Genomic DNA, 21900 nt, shown 5'->3' on the forward strand with positions numbered 1-21900 from the left:
ATATGTACTGTATATGTAATTATGTATATGTGAATGTGTATATGTACTGTATATGTATATATGTAATTATGTATATGTGCATGTGTATATGAAGTGCCATGATGCAGTGACCGCGGCTTTTTTTCACTCCAAATTCTGTTATTCTTTGAGCACAACCTCATAGGAAAAAGACGCTCTGTGCCGAGTCGCATGGGACCCGGCAGCTCACTCGCGCCATGCGCCCCTCAAGGCTAATTGAGGCTAGATGTATGTGGACACATACACTGTTCTAGAAGTAAACACTAAAGAATAAAATAGCTAAGCGTAATGTACAAAAGGATAACTAAGCATTAGTCCTAAATACAATTACTCTCAATGGCTCACCAAGGATGAGATGTACTAAGCCTTGCAGAGTGATACAGTGGAGAGAGAAAGTGCTGTACCAACCAATCAGCTCCTGTCATTTTTTCACATACAGGCCCGTATTCAAATTGTTTTCATAGCTGCGATACTTTTTGACAGGCCAGACTTTTCGCCGACATCACCAGTTATGCATGCGGAAAAGTATCGCGCGCTCTCCTGCTATTCGCCGTATTCAATTCCAAAGGACGCGAAAACATGTCCTGGTGAAACTCTAACAGGCAAAAAGTGTTGGCAAAATCAGCCTGACACCCCCCCAAAAGATGCACTAACATTGGGGATCAATCTAGATGTCCCCGATTAGCCATACTGAAGCTATTTGTGGTACTTAAGTGCTGTCAATTGCTCCAAAATAGCGGTTTTGCACAAGTGGTGAAGAATAGCATTAAACAGGGGGTTTTTGTGAAAATAAGTATTCCCATCAAATTTGGGGTACTTGAAAATGGGTGCAAGCATGGTTAAAAATCACTAAAGCCAAGTGTTAAGTTGCGCAAAAAACGCACCTTCAGCAAACACCTGCAATAAAAAAAAACATCTCCCATACTTGCAGGCCCCCAAAAGTCTTTTTCACTAGTTTTTGCGTTCGTACAACCACTTTGTACTTTTTCGCCCCCATTTTCAAAGTGCTTTTTTGGGGTTTTCCTCTTTCTTTCTTTGCATTTTTTGACGCAGTTATCCTTTGGGGGGCTGTCCGAAGGGTACAGACTGGTTTCCGCACCTTTGCACCCCAAAACCGCAATTCTGCACTTTTTTCCGCCGGGTATCAATAGGCGAAACTTTTTCACCTATTACATTGCACTGACTTTCCGCTTACGCGAAAAGTCTTTGCAATTGAATACGGGGAATAGTTTCCATCTGGCGAAAAGTCGCAATCGGCGATACTTTTGCGCCGATCACGGCTTTTCGCACCTAATTGAATACGGGCCACAGCCTGTAAAGTGACAGTTAGGAGCTGATTGGAGAGAGATAAAGTGGTCTTTCCACTTTGTCTTTCTCCAAGGCTTAGTACATCTCGCCCCAAATGCTTACTGTAAAATCCGAAGGGGGGGGGGGGGGGATATAGGAATAAAAAAATAAAATTAACAACATTAATCTCTAAAAAGTCGATAGCTCTGCAGTTTAATTATTTTGATTCTGGAGAAGGAGGAAAGTGTACACCAGGGAAATTACAGCACGTGGAAACAGAATAATTACTTAACACCTCTTTCTGGAACAGAAGCCCATAGCAGACAGGTTAAAAGTTCACTGGGCTGCAGGTAGACCGTACAGTAACGAGATGAAATAATGAACCTCACGGATCTTTAATGAGACTTGTCATGCTGCTTAATGAAGTGTACGGCATATAGCATGCGGGCTGACAGAACTGCCAGTCATGGGTAGTTGCAGCCGACGGCAGGTGCTGAATAATCCTCCCAGATACAGAAATGGAGCTTCTCACTGAAACTGCCGACACAGCACAGTCTTGTCAGTGGATCACATTACTATCATAATGCGAGACTCATAGGGTAATATGATTAACGTTTAAATGTGACTTAATCTCTTCTACTTACTCTCAATAAAAAGTTTGCATCCATACAATCCTCCATACAGTGGTGAAAATGGCCCACTAAGACCGCATTACCTTAAGTGACAGGCTTCTGGATACCTGCACTGCCCACTAGTTGCAAAAAACAGGCATTCCATACACAGGAATGAAACGTGCCGATTGCCATTGGACAGCTGCAGTTCCAGCAGCAGCTCAACAGACAGGAGCCTCGGCTGTCTAATGAGAAGCTATAGCTGCCAATATTTGAAAATCATTTTCAGGCAGACTTCATCGCTGGACAAGTGTATGTATGCACAGAGCAGTCCCCGATAGACCTACGCTCACTAAACCATCATAACAAGTACACCGAACCTGGCTGAAATGGGTTTTATTGTTATTTTAAATGCTTCCTTTCAATATCTATTCATTTATAGAGCACAGAGTAAGAATGGCTTGTGGACGTTGTATTAAATACACCGGCTAAAAGGGATTGTACTTTGAAATTGTTCGAAAAATGGGGACATTTCCAAGGACGACTCTTTTGGCAGCTCTGAGCAGTAATGTATTATATTCTCTTTCCTTCACATGGAACAGATTCAACTGAAAGCTCTATAGAGGGACAAGGGCACTAATGGACATTTCAGGAAGTATAAAACCAGTCATTCAAGGTAACAGAAGACGCTGGCACAGAGGTGGCAGATGCAAGGTATGAATGCCATAGACATTCACGTATCTCAAGCAGAGAAGGATACAACCATTGCACGCATGTACATTTCCTGCCATCTCAATGAGCACTGACTGCTTTGCTGGTGTAAATCATAATGGTTTGGAAGTTAATACACATTACATGACCGTAAACGACTAGAATAGATACAAATAATTAGCCTAAAGGATAGCATAATTTCTACACTTACCAAGCACTGTGGGGGGCGATTCAATTCAGCGCAATGCAGAATAACCTCTGGAAGGAGTTCCCGCAGCTATTCAATTGACCGCTCTATAAACTCCGACTAGAACCACTTAAGTTGGGGAATGCCGGTTATTGCACCTTAAGCTGGATGTTTAGTCCCGGGAACCAGCATTCACCAACCAAAGTGCCGGCCGCGAGGCTGTTAGGTCCACAATAAGCCAGAATACATCGTGGCCGGCACTTAAGTCGGATTTCTGTTCCTGAGGTGCGAGCGGGAATCCTGTAGTCGGGCTTAACAGCTGAATTGTAGGAGAACAATTTTAAAATGTAAATTCTTTTTCTAATATTGGGCTCGATTCAATTGCCTGCGATGTAAATAGCGCCGGGAGATAGCAGTGTTTAGTCGGAGAATGCCCATTCTCGCGACTAAACAGCCTCGTGCCTGGACTTTTGTCGGATTTCTGCTCGCATCCCTGGAGGGGTGTGAGAAGAAATCCTTAGTCAGGCTTAGCAGCGCGGTGTATTCCCGGCGCTATTCACTTTGCGCTGAATAGAATCGAGCCCATTGTCTTAAGGGGGTTGCCCAGGAGACTTCTATATATGCCTTCTTGCTGCCTTTATCATTAAATATATACAAATATTAATTAAATATCAAATATTGAATTTTCTGTAACCATCTTTATACCTATTCATTGGTTTTTTAATATACAGATCAGACTTTTGTCATATCCCAGGGCAACAAATATAAATAACTGTGATAATATAAACACACGACTGAAAAACGCTGAAGGCAGCAATATATTTGTATTGTATAAAGTTGCAACAGGTCATGTCATAGCCAACAGAGTAAAATCATCTTAGGGTGGAAAACGCCTGAAAATAAGCGATTAGCGGAATAGAACATCAACATCTCTGACACTTTATACTCTATATAACGAGGATTTGTACACGGCAACATGTAAAATACTGTATTTCAGTTTGAGGTATCGAGGGATAAGTGCGACTCAACATACACAAATAAGTGTATTTGTGTGTGTATGAGTGTATTTGGGTTGGAAAATACATCCATCTCTAAATCAGGCCCTAATGTATGCACCCCTGTACTATGTATTAGTCCCAGCCTGTACTAGAGACAGACTCGGACAGTACGTACTAGGACGACCAATCCGCCATCACAGGTGGCCAATTGATAAGTAATAAATACTTACCAATCGGCCGCTCGATGCGCCTGGGCTGACATCACAACTGGGCGGCCATTTAAACTTGCCCACCAGGTTGAGATGTCAGTGTCGGCAGTGCCTGCAGCAAGTGTACAGGTGGTCGGCGGGTCACCCACAAACAGGCACATATATCGGCATCAGTTGTACTGCAGGGCCACCTGATGTGTCTGAACAGGATGCAGTCGGTATCCCGGCATGCGGGATGCCGACGGTCTAAATACCGGCTCCAAAATCCCGACAGGTCGGGATCCCAGAACCAGTATCCCCACCGTCGGCATCTCAAAGGTAAGTATCAATGTGTCAGAGGGAGGTTAGGGTGCGGGGTTAGGGTTAGGCACTAGGGGGGGAGGGTTAGGGTAAGGCACTGGGGTGGGAGTGTTAGGATTAGGGTACGGGGAGGGGTAGGTTAGGTTTAGGCACTAGGGGGGGGGGGGGGTTAGGGTTAGGCACCAGAGAGGGTGAGTTAGGGTAGGGGATGGGAAAATACTTACCAAGCGTTCCTATGGGTGTCGGGATTCTGGCTGTCGGAATGCTGCTGTTAGTACTCTGACCAACGGCATCCCGACAGCCGGGATTTCATACCGAACCCGTCTGAACAATGTAGTTCACAGACATATCAGGTGTACACATGCGTCATTGCATTCAAGAAATATATATCGATCAAAAGAATGACATATCGAGAAGTGTGTGCCCAGCATTAGATACTTCCTGAACTTCACCAAGTGCTAAACGATTAGTAACAGCCATTAATGACAATCATTTACCTGCACACCAACATGCACTACTACTATACCAGCTTTCTCCATAGTATTCCATGTACGTATGAAGGCTCAGCAAAGAAAACCCTCATAGACAAGAACATAATAATGTAGATAGCCATGAATAATAATCTCTTACTTGTGCATATGTTCCACGCCTACTACGATCATGATGAAATAGGAGATACCGCTTTGCACAATAAAATGTAAGGCATACCTACGGTAGAGATAAAGACAAAGCATTAGCAGCATACAGTATAATACAATGCTGGCTTTTCATTCCAGCCTGTGCTACCTGCATCGGATAGGCAGGAAGGCTTAAAGATGACAAGGCAACCCATCATATCCTGTGTCATACAATTAATCAAGCTCTCAAGCATATACACTGTGACACGGCAAATACAAATACCAGGAGACGGACATCTGCAACTCTCACAAACCCAAAACAATGACTTCAGACAGGCGATATAAGAGAGCGTTAAGTAGTGATACAAAGCAGCAACGCTCAGACTAATTGATGGATAATTGTGTGCATTTACAGATTTGTGTATATTCAGTAAGCCACGAAGCCTCTCTCTAAAGGTTTCCATGACAACTCCCATTGTTGCGTTTTCGCCTCAGTATACATTTTCTGCCAGTCACAAGTCTCCATGAAGCACATGCTGACTCCACAATGTGGGAAATGTCACATATCATTTTGGGAGAGGGAAGAGGACAGGTTCCAAAATCTGCATAAAGCTGAGTGGTAGGCTTGCAGTCTCCTAGTTAATCTGGGAATAGCTTGCATGGCGTGCCTTTCCACCGTAGGAGCAACTTAGCACTGTCTCTCGGCTGTAGGATATGTCCTTTGTGGTGTGTTAAGGTCAGAAAATAGCCACATACACTTTATGTATTAACAAAGCTACTGTGAGAAGTTGGTACAAGGCTGGACACTTACAGCCTCGGAATTCTTTAGGATTCCAAAAACACAACATTATCTATAAACGTAAAACAGTGGCCTCTCCAGATATGAGGGAGCCATCACGTAGGCTAAACATGTATTAGCTATAATGCGGCACGTCAAACCATAAAGAATCTAGTAACAGCACCGAGGTAAGATGTGTAATTGTATTGCTTCAATTACACATCCGTATATCAGGAAAATAGAATTCATCAAAACATAAAATCTACTTACCATCCAAAGCAAAAAAGTGCAAGGTACAGCCCCAGCAGGGTAGCAACCACATGTCTGATTAAAGGACTAGTTTTGCTTGAATGAAGGTAGGTACGAAACCAGATAGCAGCAAGCAAGGCAAATAGTTGGCACGCTACAAAGTTGACCTGCAGAGAGAACAGACAAATACTTCACGTAAAAACTTTGCAGAAAGTTGCTAGAAATCTTAAATGTCCCAACTGGTAAAAATGTTGTCAGATGCCACAATATCAAATGTCTATATCTTTCTTTACTACGGAGAGGTTTTTTCTACTGATAGTGTTTAAACATTAAAATGAAACTAACTACCTTAACGACAAGCCTTGGAGAGAGATAAAGTGGAACAGTTGGCCAAAAGCGACCAATCAGATTCTAACCGTCAATTCTAAAAGGGGCCTATCCATTAGACGACTTTTTGAACGTTCCAACCAAAACCGGTATGTTCAGAAAGTCGACTAATGGATAGCCGACAAGGACCAGCGATGCGCGTGCACGCTGGGTCCTTGCCGATCCAGACTACCTGTAAAACATGCTTGTCAACCTGACGATGATCGTCAGGTTCCACATGACCGCAGATAAGAGGTCGGTTGCCTGCACTGAATGACATTCAGTGAACGCCGTTCAGTGCTTGCACCGTACCTGGCGACCTGAAGGACTGGGCGCTAGTCGTTCAGTTTTTCAGGTCGTCTAATGGATAGGCCCCTTAAGACTGTGCTAGATATATGACAGAAGCTGATTAGTACTTTAGGCAATCTCTCTTCAAGGCTTGATACATCCACCTCTTCCCACCATCTCTGAGACGTAGAAGTTCCCCTATCCTAAATACCAAAACAATACATAACAGGCGTCATTAGTTGTGCTGACTAACTGCATGATCAGGAGAGGTCAGCAGATATCACGCATGTGATCCTATCAGAGCAAAATATTTACGAGGGAAACAAAAACTAAGCAGTTTTCAGCGTTCAGAGCCACAAACAGCATACATGTTACTTTTCCTAATCGTAAATATTTTTTTTGCATTCACTAACAATTAGCCGTATTTGATATTTCAACTTCTAATGAAACAGGCAATATCAATAAACAAAATTAGTCCTGCCATCTGTTGCAATTGTTCATTTAAAAACAAATATCTATGCAAGGAAAGCAAATTCATTTAGCAAACAACAAGAATGTAGTTATTTATTAACAATCATTTACTGTATATAGTGCTAGGATATTCTGTTGCGCTTTACATGGGAACACAGCAATAAATCAATACCTTGGTGTTAGCTGACAGAGAGGGGAGTGCTTGCGAGCTTATTTATTTATCATTAGTAACTTATATAGCGCAACATTTTCCATTGGACTTTACTATTGGGAAGAAACCAGTAATAAAACAAGACTGTAATAACAGACCGACAAAGAGGTAAGAGGGCTCCGCTCGTAAGCCTACAATCTATAGGGAAACAGGAATTTTATATAGAAGTAAAAAAAATAAAAATATATATATATATATATATATATATATATGCTGTATGTTCCAATTTTGCATCAATGTTGCCAGCAAATGCAGCCTGGAATAAGAGAGTTGTTTTAGCATGGTAGAACACTTGTAAATTTTGTTGGAACTGTGTATAGGCAGGTAATTGTCTAGAGTGGCCTAGGGAGGTTATGCAGGGCTGTAACAGTGTTCTATGCTGCCCTTAGCTGGCCCTGCGCATTAAACCTGTGATGTCATGCCAAGGGAGTGGGGCTGCCAGCACCTACGGTGCCAGGCCTCAGTCTGCATCACCCTCCTCCCCCTACACACTCCACTCTCCTCGACTTACCTGCTCCGTGGTTGCCTCCTCCCAGCATCAGTCAGTGAGGAGAGGTAGATCCGACCGGAAGAGGAGGTGTGCGACCACAGAGCATGTAAGTCAAGGAAAGAGGAGTGAGGTGGGTGCAGGAGGGTGTATACTGAGGGGGGGGGGGCATGAAAATTTTGCTATGGGGTCCCCCTAGGTCTAGTTAAGCCCCTGCCACAGGCTGCAGGGTGCCTGCAATGCTCGGGCCGCAGTGCCAATGGCTGCGGTGTGCAGTACCAGACACCCTGCAAGCCACATGCAGGTGCCATGGGGCAACCCTGTGCAACGGGAGCAGGTACGGGAACAAGTAATGAGTGTGGATGAGAGACACAGATCGCGTGCAGAGTGGAGGGGATTAGATGGTGCAGTATTGTCTATGATCTTATATGTTAGTAGAAGTATTTTATATTAGATTTGATAAGATACAGACAGCCAATGTGAAGACTGACAGAGCAGCTCAGCAGCAGAACGTTTTACAAGGAAAATCAGTCTAGCCGCTGCATACAGAATAGACTGTGCGAGGTGAAAGTCTGTATAAGATAAGAGCAGTAATGAGACTACTACAATAATCAATGCAGGAGATAACGAGGGCATGAATTCCAGCTTTTACAGTGTCTTGTGTGAGAGGTATGTGCATATTCTGTAAATATTTCTTGTATGCAAGAGGATTTGGAAACAAATTGCGTGTGGGGAACAAAGGACAGTTCTGAGACAAGGATGGTACCTAGGTAGTAGGCATGAGGGGCAGGGTTTATTGTCATGTTGTCAACAGAGACAGAGATATCAGGTACAGTAGGAAACTGCTGTTGACTGGTGGGAAAAATCATTAATTCCAGTTTTGAAAGATTGAGTTTGAAGTGGCAAGAAGACAGAACATAAAAAATGGCAAAAAGACAGCCAGCAACATTAGAATTTAAGGGGTCTAGTTACTAAGCAGTGTTAGGAGACAGAGTGAAAAGTGATAAGAAAGTGATAAGGTGCCAGCCAATCAGCTCCCAACTGTCATTTTTCAAACACAGCCAGTGAGATGACAGTTGGGAGCTGATTGGCTGGCACACTATCACTTTCTTATCACTTTTCACTCTGTCTCCTAACACTGCTTAGTAAATAGACCCCTAAGACTGCCGATGAAGATAAGTACATTTGGCTATCATCCGCTGAGTGGCGTCACTTGGGGGTTGCGGCCTACAAAGGATGACACCATCCTAGGATATGACACCACAAGGATTACGTCAACAAGCAGGGCTGCAGCGGTGATGGATGACATAAGCATCATCCACTGTGCTGGGAGAGGCGGGGCTGCTTAGTAGCTCCAGGGGGGCTAAGCAAGCTCTCAGAGTAACAAGAAGGGGGCGTGACATGCAGTCATGCCCTCAAAATGGCATACATTAGAGTGCGTGGCCTCACGGGCATGAGGCCACGCCCCCTTTCACAATGAGTACCTAGTTACTGCACTGGGTGCCTCCGCCCATAGTGACGCTACTGTATCCGCATAGAAATCATTCTGAAATCTAAATAAAGAAAATTGATGTAAAACACTGGGTGCGCGTTTAGAGTTATAACCAACAGACACATAAATAAATCGGCTGTAATTTATTACACTAACCATTAAAATGATCATTTTACAATACTCATAAAAAATAGTAATAATTGTAATGACCAATAAAATATGAGATATGGTAAGAACTTACCCTTGTTATCTCTATTTCTACGAAGTCCATAGGGTTCCACAGGATACCTTGGGGTATAGGTGTGACGTCAGTCGCTGGGCACCATAGAGTTAAGCTTTTCAGCCTCCCAGGATGCACTAGGGTCCCCCTCCTATACCCCGCCCCCGAGCCAAGGCACCTCAGTTAGTTATCAAGCCATGGCCGGAGGAGGAGAAGGAAGAGAGAGAAAAAAGATATGGACACATACAAGAATCACATTCTCACCAGAGGGAGACGGAAAACCGGTGACCAGAGCAAAGCCCATCTGCAGCACAGGTGCGACAGGACGGGAGTCCTGTGGAACCCTATGGACTTCGTAGAAATAGAGATAACAAGGGTAAGTTCTTACAATATCTCATATTTTCTACTTCAGGGTCCATAGGGTATCCACAGGATACCTTGGGGATGTCCCAAAGCAGTATCCTTTAAGGGTGGGGACGCTCCTGTGCAGAAAGGAGAATCCGCCGCCCGAAGGAAGCATCCTGAGAGGCGAAGGTGTCAAACCTGTAATACCTCACGAAGGTATGGACAGAGGACCACGTACCAGCCTTGCAGATCTGAACTGCCGAGGCACCACGTCGAGCTGCCCACGAAGGACCCACAGACCTAGTGGAATGAGCCTTCAGAGAAGGTGGGACCGGTAGGCCTTCATGAAGATAAGCTTCAGAAATAGCCATACGGATCCAGGCTGCCAAAGTTTGCTTTGAAGCAGGCCAACCCTTTTTACGGAAGCCATAGAGGACAAACAAAGCGTCCGACTTCCTAAACGAAGAAGTGCGGTCAACATAAGTCCTTAAGGCCCGCACAACATCCAAAGAGGCCTCACCCACGGAAAGACCCGGTGAGTTAAAGGCCGGAACAACTATTTCCTCGTTAACATGAAACTGGGAAACAACTTTGGGAAGAGACTCGGGCCGAGTGCGGAGCACTGCCCTGTTCCCATGAAAAACCAAGAAAGGGGGTCTACAAGGAAGAGCCCCTAACTCAGAAATACGTCTGGCCGAAGCAATGGCCAGAAGGAAAACAGTCTTAGCTGTTAGCCATTTAAGATCCACTGAGCCCAGTGGTTCAAACGGCAGTCCTTGGAGAGCCCTCAGGACCACAGCCAAATCCCAAGGCGCCACAGGTGGAACAAAGGGCGGCTGAATGCGGTGAACACCCTGCATAAAGGTGCGCACATCCGGGATTGTAGCAATCCTACGGTGAAACCAGACAGATAGGGCCGAAACCTGTACCTTCAAAGAAGCAAGGTGAAGCCCATGATCTAGTCCCGCTTGCAGGAAGGCGAGAATCCGAGACAGACGAAACTCCCGCGGTGCATAACCTCTCGGTCGACACCACTGGAAGAACGTATGCCACACGCGATGGTATATCCTCGCGGAAGACGGTTTCCGAGCTCGTAACATGGTACGCACCACAGAGCTGGAAAACCCCCGGGACCTCAGCATGGCCGTCTCAACAGCCACGCCGTCAAAGACAGCCGAGTCAGGTCCGGGTGAAGGCAAGGACCCTGAGACAGAAGGTCCGGTTGTAGCGGCAACCGCAGAGGACTGTCCACGGACAGACCCTGAAGGTCTGAGAACCAGTGCCGTCTGGGCCACGCGGGAGCTATCAACAGGAGCGTCCCTCCTTCCTGTTTGAATTTCCGGATTACCCGTGGAAGAAGGGAGACCGGAGGGAACAGGTATGCGAACCGGAACGTCCACCGGACGGACAGAGCATCCACCAGAGACGCCCCTTCGTCTCTTGTGCGAGACCCGTACACCGGCAACTTGTTGTTGTGCCGGAACGCCATGAGGTCGATTTCTGGAAGACCCCACCTGTCCACCAGTAGTTGAAAAACGTCCGGGTGCAGGGACCATTCCCCCGGATGAACGTCTTGGCGACTTAGAAAGTCCGCTTTCCAATTTAGCACTCCCGGGATGAAGACCGCTGATATGGCCGGAAGATTGCGCTCCGCCCAAACCAGGATCCGAGAGACCTCTACGAGAGCCGCCCGACTGCGAGTTCCTCCTTGCCTGTTTATGTAGGCCACGGTGGTAGCGTTGTCCGACTGGACCTGCACCGGGCGACCCTGGAGAAACCGCTGTGCCTGCTGGAGAGCATTGAAGACCGCACGGAGTTCCAAGATATTTATTGGAAGCTCCGCTTCTGTCGGCGTCCACCTGCCCTGGAACAAGTGTGGACCCGAAACTGCTCCCCAGCCCCGAAGACTGGCGTCCGTTGTCAACAGGACCCAATTTGGAACCCAGAACGGACGTCCCTTGTTGAGGTGGGTCGTCTGTAACCACCACGCAAGGGACAGGCGAACCTCCGGGGTGAGCACAATCGTCTGGGACTTCAGAGACTGAGGCAGCCCGTTCCACTTGGACAGGATCAGGTGCTGCAGAGGTCTGGAGTGAAACTGGGCGTATTCCACCATGTCGAACACCGACACCATGGAGCCCAGTAACCTCATCGCCGAGTGTAAGGACACCCGGCGGCTGTGCAGGCAACTGCGCAACCTTGACTGTAAAGCAGAGATCTTGTCCGCCGTCACGAAGATCCTTTGCTGTCCCGAGTCCAATAAGGCTCCAAGATGCAGAATCCTCCGAGACGGGATTAGAGTGGACTTCTGCCAGTTGATTAGCCAGCCGTGCCGTTGCAGCAGTGCAATGGTCAGGTCCAAGTGGCGTAACAGGAGCTCTGGAGATCCTGCCACCAATAACAGGTCGTCCAAATACGGCAACATGCGGACTCCCTGCAGCCGCAGAGAAGCCGCCATGACCGCCATCACCTTGGTGAAAACACGTGGTGCTGTTGCCAGGCCAAAAGGTAACGCCCAAAACTGGAAGTGGTCGCTGCGGATTGCAAACCTGAGGAACTGTTGATGGCGCAAAAGAATAGGGACATGCAGGTAAGCGTCCTGTATGTCCAATGACACCATGTAGTCCCCAGGTTCCAGCGCCAGAATGATGGACCGTAGGGTCTCCATCCGAAACTTCGGGACCCGCAAAGACTTGTTGAGTGCTTTGAGGTTGAGAATCGGACGATATGACCCATAGGGTTTCTGTACCAAAAATACATTTGAATAGAAACCCTGGCCCCTCTGGGAGAATGGAACAGGCACTATAACTCCAGCCTGGAGCATAGTGTGCAATACCTTCCGCAGCTCCGTAGCCTTGTTCCGGTCTGATGGGAGACCCGTGGTGAAGAAGCGAGCCGGGGGTCTGTGCCGGAAGGAGAGGGCGTATCCGTGGGAAACCACCTCCAGAACCCAAGTGTCTGTCGTAGTGTTGACCAACACTGGGCGAACTGTAGCAGGCGGCCTCCCACCCTGGGATCCCCCAAAGGGAGGCCCGGACCGTCAGGCCGCAGGCTTGTCATCTGGCTTGGGGGCCGGACGTCTGGTACTCCATGCCTGCTTCCGGGGCTTGACCGATTTCTTAGGGCCAGCCTGTCGAGGAAACGACTGTGGTTTGGGCCTGCCCTGGGCCCTAGATGACCGAAAGGACGATGGTCCAGAACCAGAAGGAGCAGCGGCCGACGGGAGACAAGCAGATTTGGCTGCCGCCAGCGTGGCCACAATCTTATCCAGATCCGGACCAAAGAGAACTTCTCCGGTAAACGGCAACGCTTCCAGACCTTTCTTGGAATCTGCGTCCGCCTTCCAGGATCGCAGCCACAAGGTGCGATGAGCAGCTACCGCTGCTGAAGAAATTCTAGACACCAGAGTACTAATGTCTAGAGCCGCCTCGTTGATGTAGGTGGCCGAATCACGGAGATTGCCAATCAACTCCGCCTGTTCGGCCGGACAGTCGGATTCAAAAGAAGCCTCTAATGAATCCGCCCAGCGCTCCATCGCTCTGGCAACCCAGCAAATGGCCATAGCCGGCCGTGCTGCCCCCCCTGCAAGGGAATAAGCGGACTTCAGGCAGATTTCTACCGTGCGGTCCGTAGCATCCTTAAGGGAGGACATGGATGGCATCGGCAATGTGGCACTACGGACAAGACGGGTCACGTGAGAATCCACCTGTGGAGGGGATTCCCACTTAGCAAAATAATTATCCGCGAACGGATAAGCCACCGCCAGGCGTCTCTGCGGCTGGTATCGCTTGCCAGGCTGTTTCCACGCCTCCTCTAAATGGTCCACCAACTGACCCGAAAGAGGAAAGACTGTGGCATCGCCCTTCACATCTTTGAAAAAGGCATACTTAGATTTAGCCGCTGGGGGAACTTCGTCCTCAATCACCAAGGCTGTGCGGACCGCCCGAATATGTCCAGGAATATATACTTTGGACTTAGCATCAACGTCCTTAGTATGGAGAGGTTCCTGATCGTAAGGATCCAGAATCTCCCCATCATCAGACGTCCCTTCGTCATCCTCATAAGGAGCGGACAGAGACGCCACCGGCCTTTTATGAGGCCGCATCACAGACTCCCCTTGCAACACATCCGACAAGTGCTGTACAGAACTCGTCAGGGAGTTAACCCACGCTGGCTCCTGAGAACCCGGGAGCGGGGAAATAGGGAGACTGTGGGGTACCACCAATTGTCGTGGGAACCCCTGCATGGGTGACGACACCACAGACTGCTGGGACAAACCCATCGGAGTAAACGCGGGCTGCGGAGCTAACTGGTCCACTAAAGCTGTTAACGCCTGAGCGAAACAAGCCCAGGGCGGCTCCTGTACCGGTGCTGTAACCGTAATAGGCCGCGCCATGGACAAACACTGCCGGCAAAGGCCCTCCGCGCTACCCTCCCCCTCCGCTAACGGTACTTTGCACGTGGTACACTGTAGCCGGAGGGGAAAATCACTTTCAGACATGATGGCACCACGTATGTGACCTCTCTCACCAATTAAGTATTAAATAGGCGAGAGACCACCCTGCAGCACCGCACCGCAAGGGCTTTAGCAGAAAGAACAGGGACAGTAATAAAGCTGACAGTTTAGAGAAGAAAAGTTACAGGCAGCGCTAGCACAGTCACATACAATGCAGAGAAATAACAATTCCTGCACTAACAGCGCTGATCACTCAACTACACAGACACAGGGCCTGGTAGAACACAGCGCTGCATACACAGACCTGAGCCACAGCGGAGGAGAGGTATGCGGGGGGACCCAGACCACGATGCTTCCGTCCAGCGCTTCCAGCAGCGTTCACCATGCGTTCTGGAGAAGATGGCCGCCGAGGAGCAGAGAGGAGGCTGGCCTGGGGGAGGAGCGCTGCCACAGGACCAGTCGGCAGCATGCAGAGAGGGCTGTGTGCAGCGGGGGAGGCGCCGGCTGTGAGACAGGGAAGGCGCGCTCCCCTGGCATGCATTTAACCCCTGGGACGCCGCAGCGCTACCGCTCTGCTGCGGTCCGCTGTCCCAGGGGGTAGTGGAAAGCGCAGGTTGGTCGCCTGGCTCCACGCTGCAGCCAGTCCCCAGGGAGCCCCCTGCCTGGGGACTTAGGACCATGTGACCAGCGGGGACCCACCGCGGGACCCCGCTGCTTACCTTTGTCCCCCTTGGATCCGGCCATGGTCCGGAACATCTGGGGTCACCGCTAGCTGTGACCCCAGATGCTCACCAGCATCCCCGGATCGGTACCGGCGTTCTGGTACCGGCGGGGGTGTAGGGAAGACAGCATGGACGTCAGGACTGAATGTCCATGCTGTACATCCAGATGTGCAGCCACAGCTGCACTGAAGAAAGCTTCAGGGGCTCTTCTAGCCCCCACTCTGACAGGTGCACCCGACGCCGGCCGGGCACCAAACTAAACTGAGGTGCCTTGGCTCGGGGGCGGGGTATAGGAGGGGGACCCTAGTGCATCCTGGGAGGCTGAAAAGCTTAACTCTATGGTGCCCAGCGACTGACGTCACACCTATACCCCAAGGTATCCTGTGGATACCCTATGGACCCTGAAGTAGAAAATGAATCCTAGCGGACCAACCTCAATGTCAATAAGTATGCTCACCTCCTTAAAATTAGGAACCCAAATTAATGTTTTAAGTAATAGAACATCAATATGTTGGAATTAAGTGATAGCTAATGTGGCAAAAACAAATGTATATATGACAAGGGGGCAACAATTATTATTTTATGCCTTAACAAATGGTGCCCACGTCATAAAATAATAATTCAATAAAAAAAGGGGTTGATAATCCGAGCGCTTCACGTATATGAGGGAAATGCTTCAACAGGTTTAAAAGGTGTACGCCCAACACCAAAGAAATACAAATAACAATACACAGGTACACCTTGCGCAGAACCTTCAATGGGGAAATCACTAATGGTATGGTGATATATTTGTAACCACCACAATAGTCAATAGGTCAAGTCTGAAAAATGAGCCCAGGAGGTACCCGGTTGTTACAACTTTATATGCTTGATGGTGTTAGTATACACCCCAAAGTCTGGTACGCAGCATTATTATTTTAAACACATTGTCAGTGAATAAATTGTATCACACTATTGTGGCCCTCCTTTGTCTCCTTTTTTTCTTTGAGGAACAAGGAGGTACCATGGTGGGTGTGAGGAAATCAACAAGTGACGTGTGCGACGATTTGGGTAGACCAGTTTTATTTTCAAGAAGAGGATTTAGAAGCATGAATTTTATGTTGATATGAACATACAGTAATATCCATTTTTCAGACTTGACCTATTGACTATTGTGGTGGTTACAAATATGTCACCATACCATTAGTGATTTCCCCATTGAAGGTTCTGCGCAAGGTGTACCTGTGTATTGTTATAAAATAATAATTGTTGCCCATGTCATACTGTAAATATATTTTTTGTCCATTTATTTCAGGCTAGAACTCAAGTGATATCCTATTAGATATAGACAAAATCAGATTATTATTTTTTTTAATCTCTTTACTTATGGTGTTACAAAACAGAACTGGATGTGTATCATGTGATTACACATTATGCAATAAAGATACTCAACTGCACAGTACATGGCTTTGAATGTACATTACAATGTCAGCATTTTAGCACATTGTCTGCATTGTGATTATGTTCTGCAAGTTTGTCCAAGGTGTAAGAGGTTTGGGTGATTTCTTCTGGCATTGTATAGGGAGGTGGAGATGAAGGGAACCGGTGGGGGGGCGAAGGGAGTCGGTGGGGATAGAGGAGGGGGAGTGGGTTTAAAAATTAAAAAAAAGGGGGGAGTTCGTGCAACTGTAAAATTACAGTATATTCTAATAGCAGAATCACGTGTTAAATTACTTTACAAGCTGCAAGGAATGAAAATTGCCGATATAGGTCGCAGCATGTTTATCAGTTATCCCTGTTTAGCCAAAAGCTTATCGTCCTTGCCAAATGTTCATCGTCTGCTGCCCTGCTCTGTCAGTCCCTCCATTGGTTGCCGGTTTTCTACCGTATTCAATACAAAATACTGTTACTTACACATAAGGCCATTAAGCAAACCACACCAACATACATCTCTTCACTCATCTTAAAATATCTCCCAACCCGACCTCTCTGCTCAGCACAAGATCTGCGTCTCTCATCCCCACGCATTACTTGCTCCCATTCACGATTACAGGACTTTCTTCGGGCTGCACCCACTCTATGGAATGCCTTACCACGCACAATAAGACTTTCCTCTAGTCTCCAATCCTTCAAGCGTTCCCTGAAAACTCACCTCTTCAGACAAGCTTATCAAATTCCAGAACCGACCACATAACCTTCATAGCTTCCATGTCTTATTACATCCCCTCTCACAGTCCACACATAACCTCACATATTGTCTTTCTCTCACATCCTCCTGACATTTGGCCGACATTCCTGTGTGACTAGATCATGCAGCCACCAAGAACCTCTGCATTCTGGCTGAACCAAATAGCAATATATAGCACCTATCCTTGTGTATCAATGCCTATTTCCCTATAGATTGTAAGCTTGCAAGCAGGGCCTTCCTACCTATATATCTGTCTGTTATTACCCAGTTTTGTTCTATAATTGTTTCCAATTGTAAAGCGCAATGGAATATGCTGCGCTATATAAGAAACTGTAAATAAATAATAAATAAATAAACGAATATCCCACTTGCAACTAATTTTCAACCTTAAAAGCACACTATCAATGATACAATTAATAAGTCCTTGTAAAAAAAAACGTTTGTGTTACACTTGTGAAAATTCTTTCTTCACATGGATCCCCTACAGGGAACATTATAAATTGCATTTGCTATTGTTCAAGGTCAACGTACAAGGAGGTGTCCTACATTCTAGGTAGGGACTGGTCCGTGGAAGGGACTGCTGTTCTGCAGGGTGAAGTGCTCAGTTGCGACTCTCAGCCAACAAGAGATAAAGAAGAGATAGAAATTGTGCCAGAGAACATTGTAAATGATAATAAACTAAAGCAGCTTCACACTCTGGGTAATTATAGAAACTCGGAGAATGCCAGGCTCTTGCCAGTTCCAAATTCCAAGATGATAATTCTCATCCTATTTTGTTAAAAAGGTCTCTGAAATGCCATTTTCAGCTCCATTTTTATTTAAAACTGTACTCAAATTCCTCAGCTCAGGTAACATCTGCATATCCCTCCTGAGGTGCATGTACTGTGCTCGGGGCTTAACTCTTGTCAGTGCTTTATCCCACTACCCAATAAATATTCACACATATGCCTAGTAGCCAGCAAGTCAGCGGATTCCAGTCAGTAGGTAGACAGTAAAAGGTTGACATTGTCTAGATCAAGGGTCTTCAAACTTGGCCCTCCAGCTGCTGTGGAACTACACATCCCAGCATGCACTGCCATAGTTTTAGCATGCTGTTATATCAAGAAGGTGGTAGTGCATGCTGGGATGTGTAGTTCCACAGCAGCTGGAGGGCCAAGTTTGAAGACCTATGGTCTAGATAGATAACAGATGTAAGACAGGCAATAGGTCGACACAGTAAAGGTTCAACAGTTAGAAAATCTCGACATGGTCAAAAGGGAGACACAAAATTTGTCGACACGAAAATGGTTGATACTTTTTTTTTATAGTGCTATGGTTAGGCCCTTACCACTGTCAAAGCTGGATAATTGGCTGAGACAAGATCAGTTTAAAATTGAAGCGTGCACGACGCCATCTTGCGAATGGCAGCTAGACTCCATTTTAGAAACAAGAATCTGCAAGACGCCATTTTGCGACCAACGTCACTTTAAGTTACAACTCACGAGCTAAGAACAGATGGCAATGTTTTTGATAATCTACCAAGGGCAACTAGAAGAACAGCCTCTTGAGAAAAAGTAAATAGAATAGACAATGCACCAGAAACTGTGAGTGCTTTACATACAAATTGGGAATCCCTGTATGCAGATAAGTATAGTTGTGGCAATTGTAATATAACCCAGGCATTGATCTACACAATTGAATGTGTCTGAATCCTAAACAGGTTTTAGCCCCACACCCCGACAGAATGGCCCCAGCTTCGCAGCTGGAGGTAACACATTTGCATTGCAGTCTGAAACTGTGAGTGAGGAATGATACGTGTGTGTGTGTGTGTGTATGTACATGTATATATATATATATATATATATATATAAATATGATAAGTCCATCATAGATGGAACCTCATGCATAAACAATGCACATTACGCACAATTGAGCTGCTAACATGACGCCCATTAGCGAATGCATAAGAAAAACACTGTTTAGTAGCTAAATGCGCACGCATCTGTCCCTAGTTAACTAGCGTCTTCATATCAAACCCCGTACACTCACACATTACATATTCACTTACAAGGTTCCATTAGCATTAAGTTATAAGATTTAAGTTGGTTCAGTTAGTATAAATGCTGTAAAATAAAGATATTTGATAACTAAGGTTTTATACATGCTAAGAAAGCCGTGTTTGGTTTTGTACTGATGCGTACTCTTTCCACAGTATTCCGGTGATATCGGTGGGGAGATCGCATCATGCATTCTCGAGTTATGGACCGCAGAGACTTCAAGCAACAAAATGTATTAACTGTTATGATGTTGCAGGGGGCGGGTGGGCAGAGATCACCAGCTGTTAGAGGCTGGGTGAGTCTATTTGAACCAGCCTGTTAAATGCTCTGTAACAGATGCTTCTCCCCTGGGAACCAATGATATCAGCAGCAAACTTCTCTATTGTCCTGTCTATTCTGGGGGGTATAAACATGTGTGCTCAAACACTGGGTCTTAGTCTTCATGCTGAATGCTGACGGACGAGGGGTTTCTTGCTGATACCTAACATCTGGACCAGAGGCGCTGCGTATGTATACTGTACTTGGGTCTGTATAAATCCTTTGCACTAAATTGTACACAGATCATAGCGTGTAACTGACTGTACTTTTACTTGAATAATACTTTGTGCTTTGGAACCACAGATTCCAGGTCTAAGTCTTTATTTACTGTATGACTGCGTACGCAAATTAGCGTCATCCTTAGAAGGTATAGGCAGGATATTAGAAGGTATAGGAAGGTGTGTATAGAGGTTCTGATCCAATATCGTCACCAGAGAATTAGGGTTAGGCACTAGAAGGGACAGTTAGGGTTAAGTACTTACCCTTACGGTTAGGGTTAGGCACCAGTAGGGAGGGTTAGGGTTAGGCACCAAGGGGAGGGTTAGAGTTAAAAAAACACACACACAAAAAAAAGGGTCGACCATTTTGTGTCTACCATTCTTTGTGTACCTTTAGACCCTCTCAACCTTCATCCATGTCGACCTTTACTGTGTCGACCTTTTGTCCCTCTCGACCTGTTGTCCCTGTCTAACATCTGTTGTCTATCTAGACACTGTCTATCTAATTCCTGCATATCTGTAAACCAAACCCCAGGTCAGCACCATCCTGTGACAGGAGATAGGAGCACATTCTGGCAATGGCTGTGGCTATATGTAGCTTCCCAAAAGCTGCACAGTCACCGATGGCTTATGTGTTCCTGTAAGTTCTGAATGCATAACAGGCCAAGCATCTAGTTTATTGGAGCAGAAGAACAGCATACCTCACATTATTAGGCCAAAAGCCAAGAGAACCCAGACTTGTGCACAATCCCAGAACCCCCCTCTCCCACATTTATATGACAGCCCCTTCTTGTTGGCAGTAATTTGGGGCTGTCCTGTAAAAATGGGACTGAAAGATGTTACGGAATAGGCAAATACAATACGACTTCAGAGAATATATTTGCTGCGGTCTATTTTAGAGACTTGTGAGGACTGGGCTTCACAGAAGCAAAGGAACATTCTGCTTGGCAGCCAGGTATATTTTTGGCTTACTATCATTTTTATGAACATAAAAAAAAGAAACAGTTCACAGCTGTCGGGGCAGTGGGTGTGGAGAGCACAGGCACGCTGACGGGACGTAGAAAAGGTAAATATGCTGAAGAGCAAATCTATATATAGCTCCTGTACATGCCTCTATGTATTTATTTTCTGCTTGGATGGTTAACCATTTGAAACAGAACTGTAGGTGAAGGTGAACATTACAATTCGGGCTCACTTTCATTTTTAACAACCGTTTTACCTACACAGGAAATAATTCAGAAGTTGTTTGCTGAATGCTGCCAAATAAACACATCCATCCCACTCCCCTAGTTACAAACTTACAACCTTAGGTTAATACAATATACACTGTACTATCTTACCACTGATATATGTAAAATACTCTGTAATGTGCAATTAAAAAAAAACAAATTTTTTTAAAGCTTGAATTCCTCATGCTTGTATTTAGGTTTCATAAAAAGATTTTTCTTAATGGATTACACATTAAAAAAAAAACAGAGAAAAAGTGTCGCCTTTTCTTTAATATTTGATAGAAGCACCTTTAGCTGAATGTGAGTCTATACCAGTCTTACATGTGTGCACAGCGCAATTTTCACCAATTTCTTCCAGCACCATCAAGTTGGGTGAGCATCTGCAGAGACCAGCAATTATCCTTTACTTAATCCATTCCAGGAGACTTTGCTGTGCTGGAATATACTGTACACCTTCTCCCAAGCAGGAGGCCTCTCACAGGCAGCAGCAGGTTGTCTTTCAACACTTGCTCTAACGCAGGGGCGGCCAAACACGGGCAGTCCCCTGCTAGACTCTGACCCCCGACCCATCAGAGATTCTTCAGAGCTCCGGATGCCTTGGTCCAGACTCCAGAGGCTGGTAGGTTAACTTTGAGTGTGAATACGGCCAGGCTACCCCACTACAGCTGCAGGTGATGGCGTGCAGACTGCAGGGGCGCACGTGCAGACTCCGCAGCACCGCAGAAAGCTCCAGAAAGTAACATAAGAGGGCATCTGGGCTTATACACGATGGGGCTCTGGGCTAGCACAAAAGGGGGCGAATATGGGCTGGCACAAAAGGGGTCGATTCTGAGCTGGCACATAGAGGAGAGATCTGGGCTGGCACATAAGAGAGGATACTGGGCTGGATTTAAAGGAGAGATATGGGCT

General features: G+C 46.3%; 1 protein-coding gene across 1 annotated transcript in view; it reads right to left on the bottom strand.

The window, feature by feature from the left end:
* Positions 1-4951: 4951 nt before the first annotated feature.
* The window catches only part of LOC148454623 (membrane-bound glycerophospholipid O-acyltransferase 2-like), a gene marked incomplete at its 3' end in the record, with an annotated part of 87785 nt that continues 70836 nt past the window's right edge, over positions 4952-21900 (bottom strand). The window contains exons 2-3 of the mRNA XM_088460700.1: positions 5987-6132; positions 4952-5029 (exon numbers count right to left, since the gene is read on the bottom strand). Coding sequence (XP_088316826.1) covers positions 4952-5029; positions 5987-6132 — 224 coding nt within the window. The remainder of the gene's footprint in view (positions 5030-5986; positions 6133-21900) is intronic.

The sequence above is a fragment of the Taudactylus pleione genome, unplaced genomic scaffold, assembly GCF_031769625.1.
Source record: "Taudactylus pleione unplaced genomic scaffold, aTauple2 ptg000974l, whole genome shotgun sequence".
Classification (NCBI taxonomy): domain Eukaryota; kingdom Metazoa; phylum Chordata; class Amphibia; order Anura; family Myobatrachidae; genus Taudactylus; species Taudactylus pleione.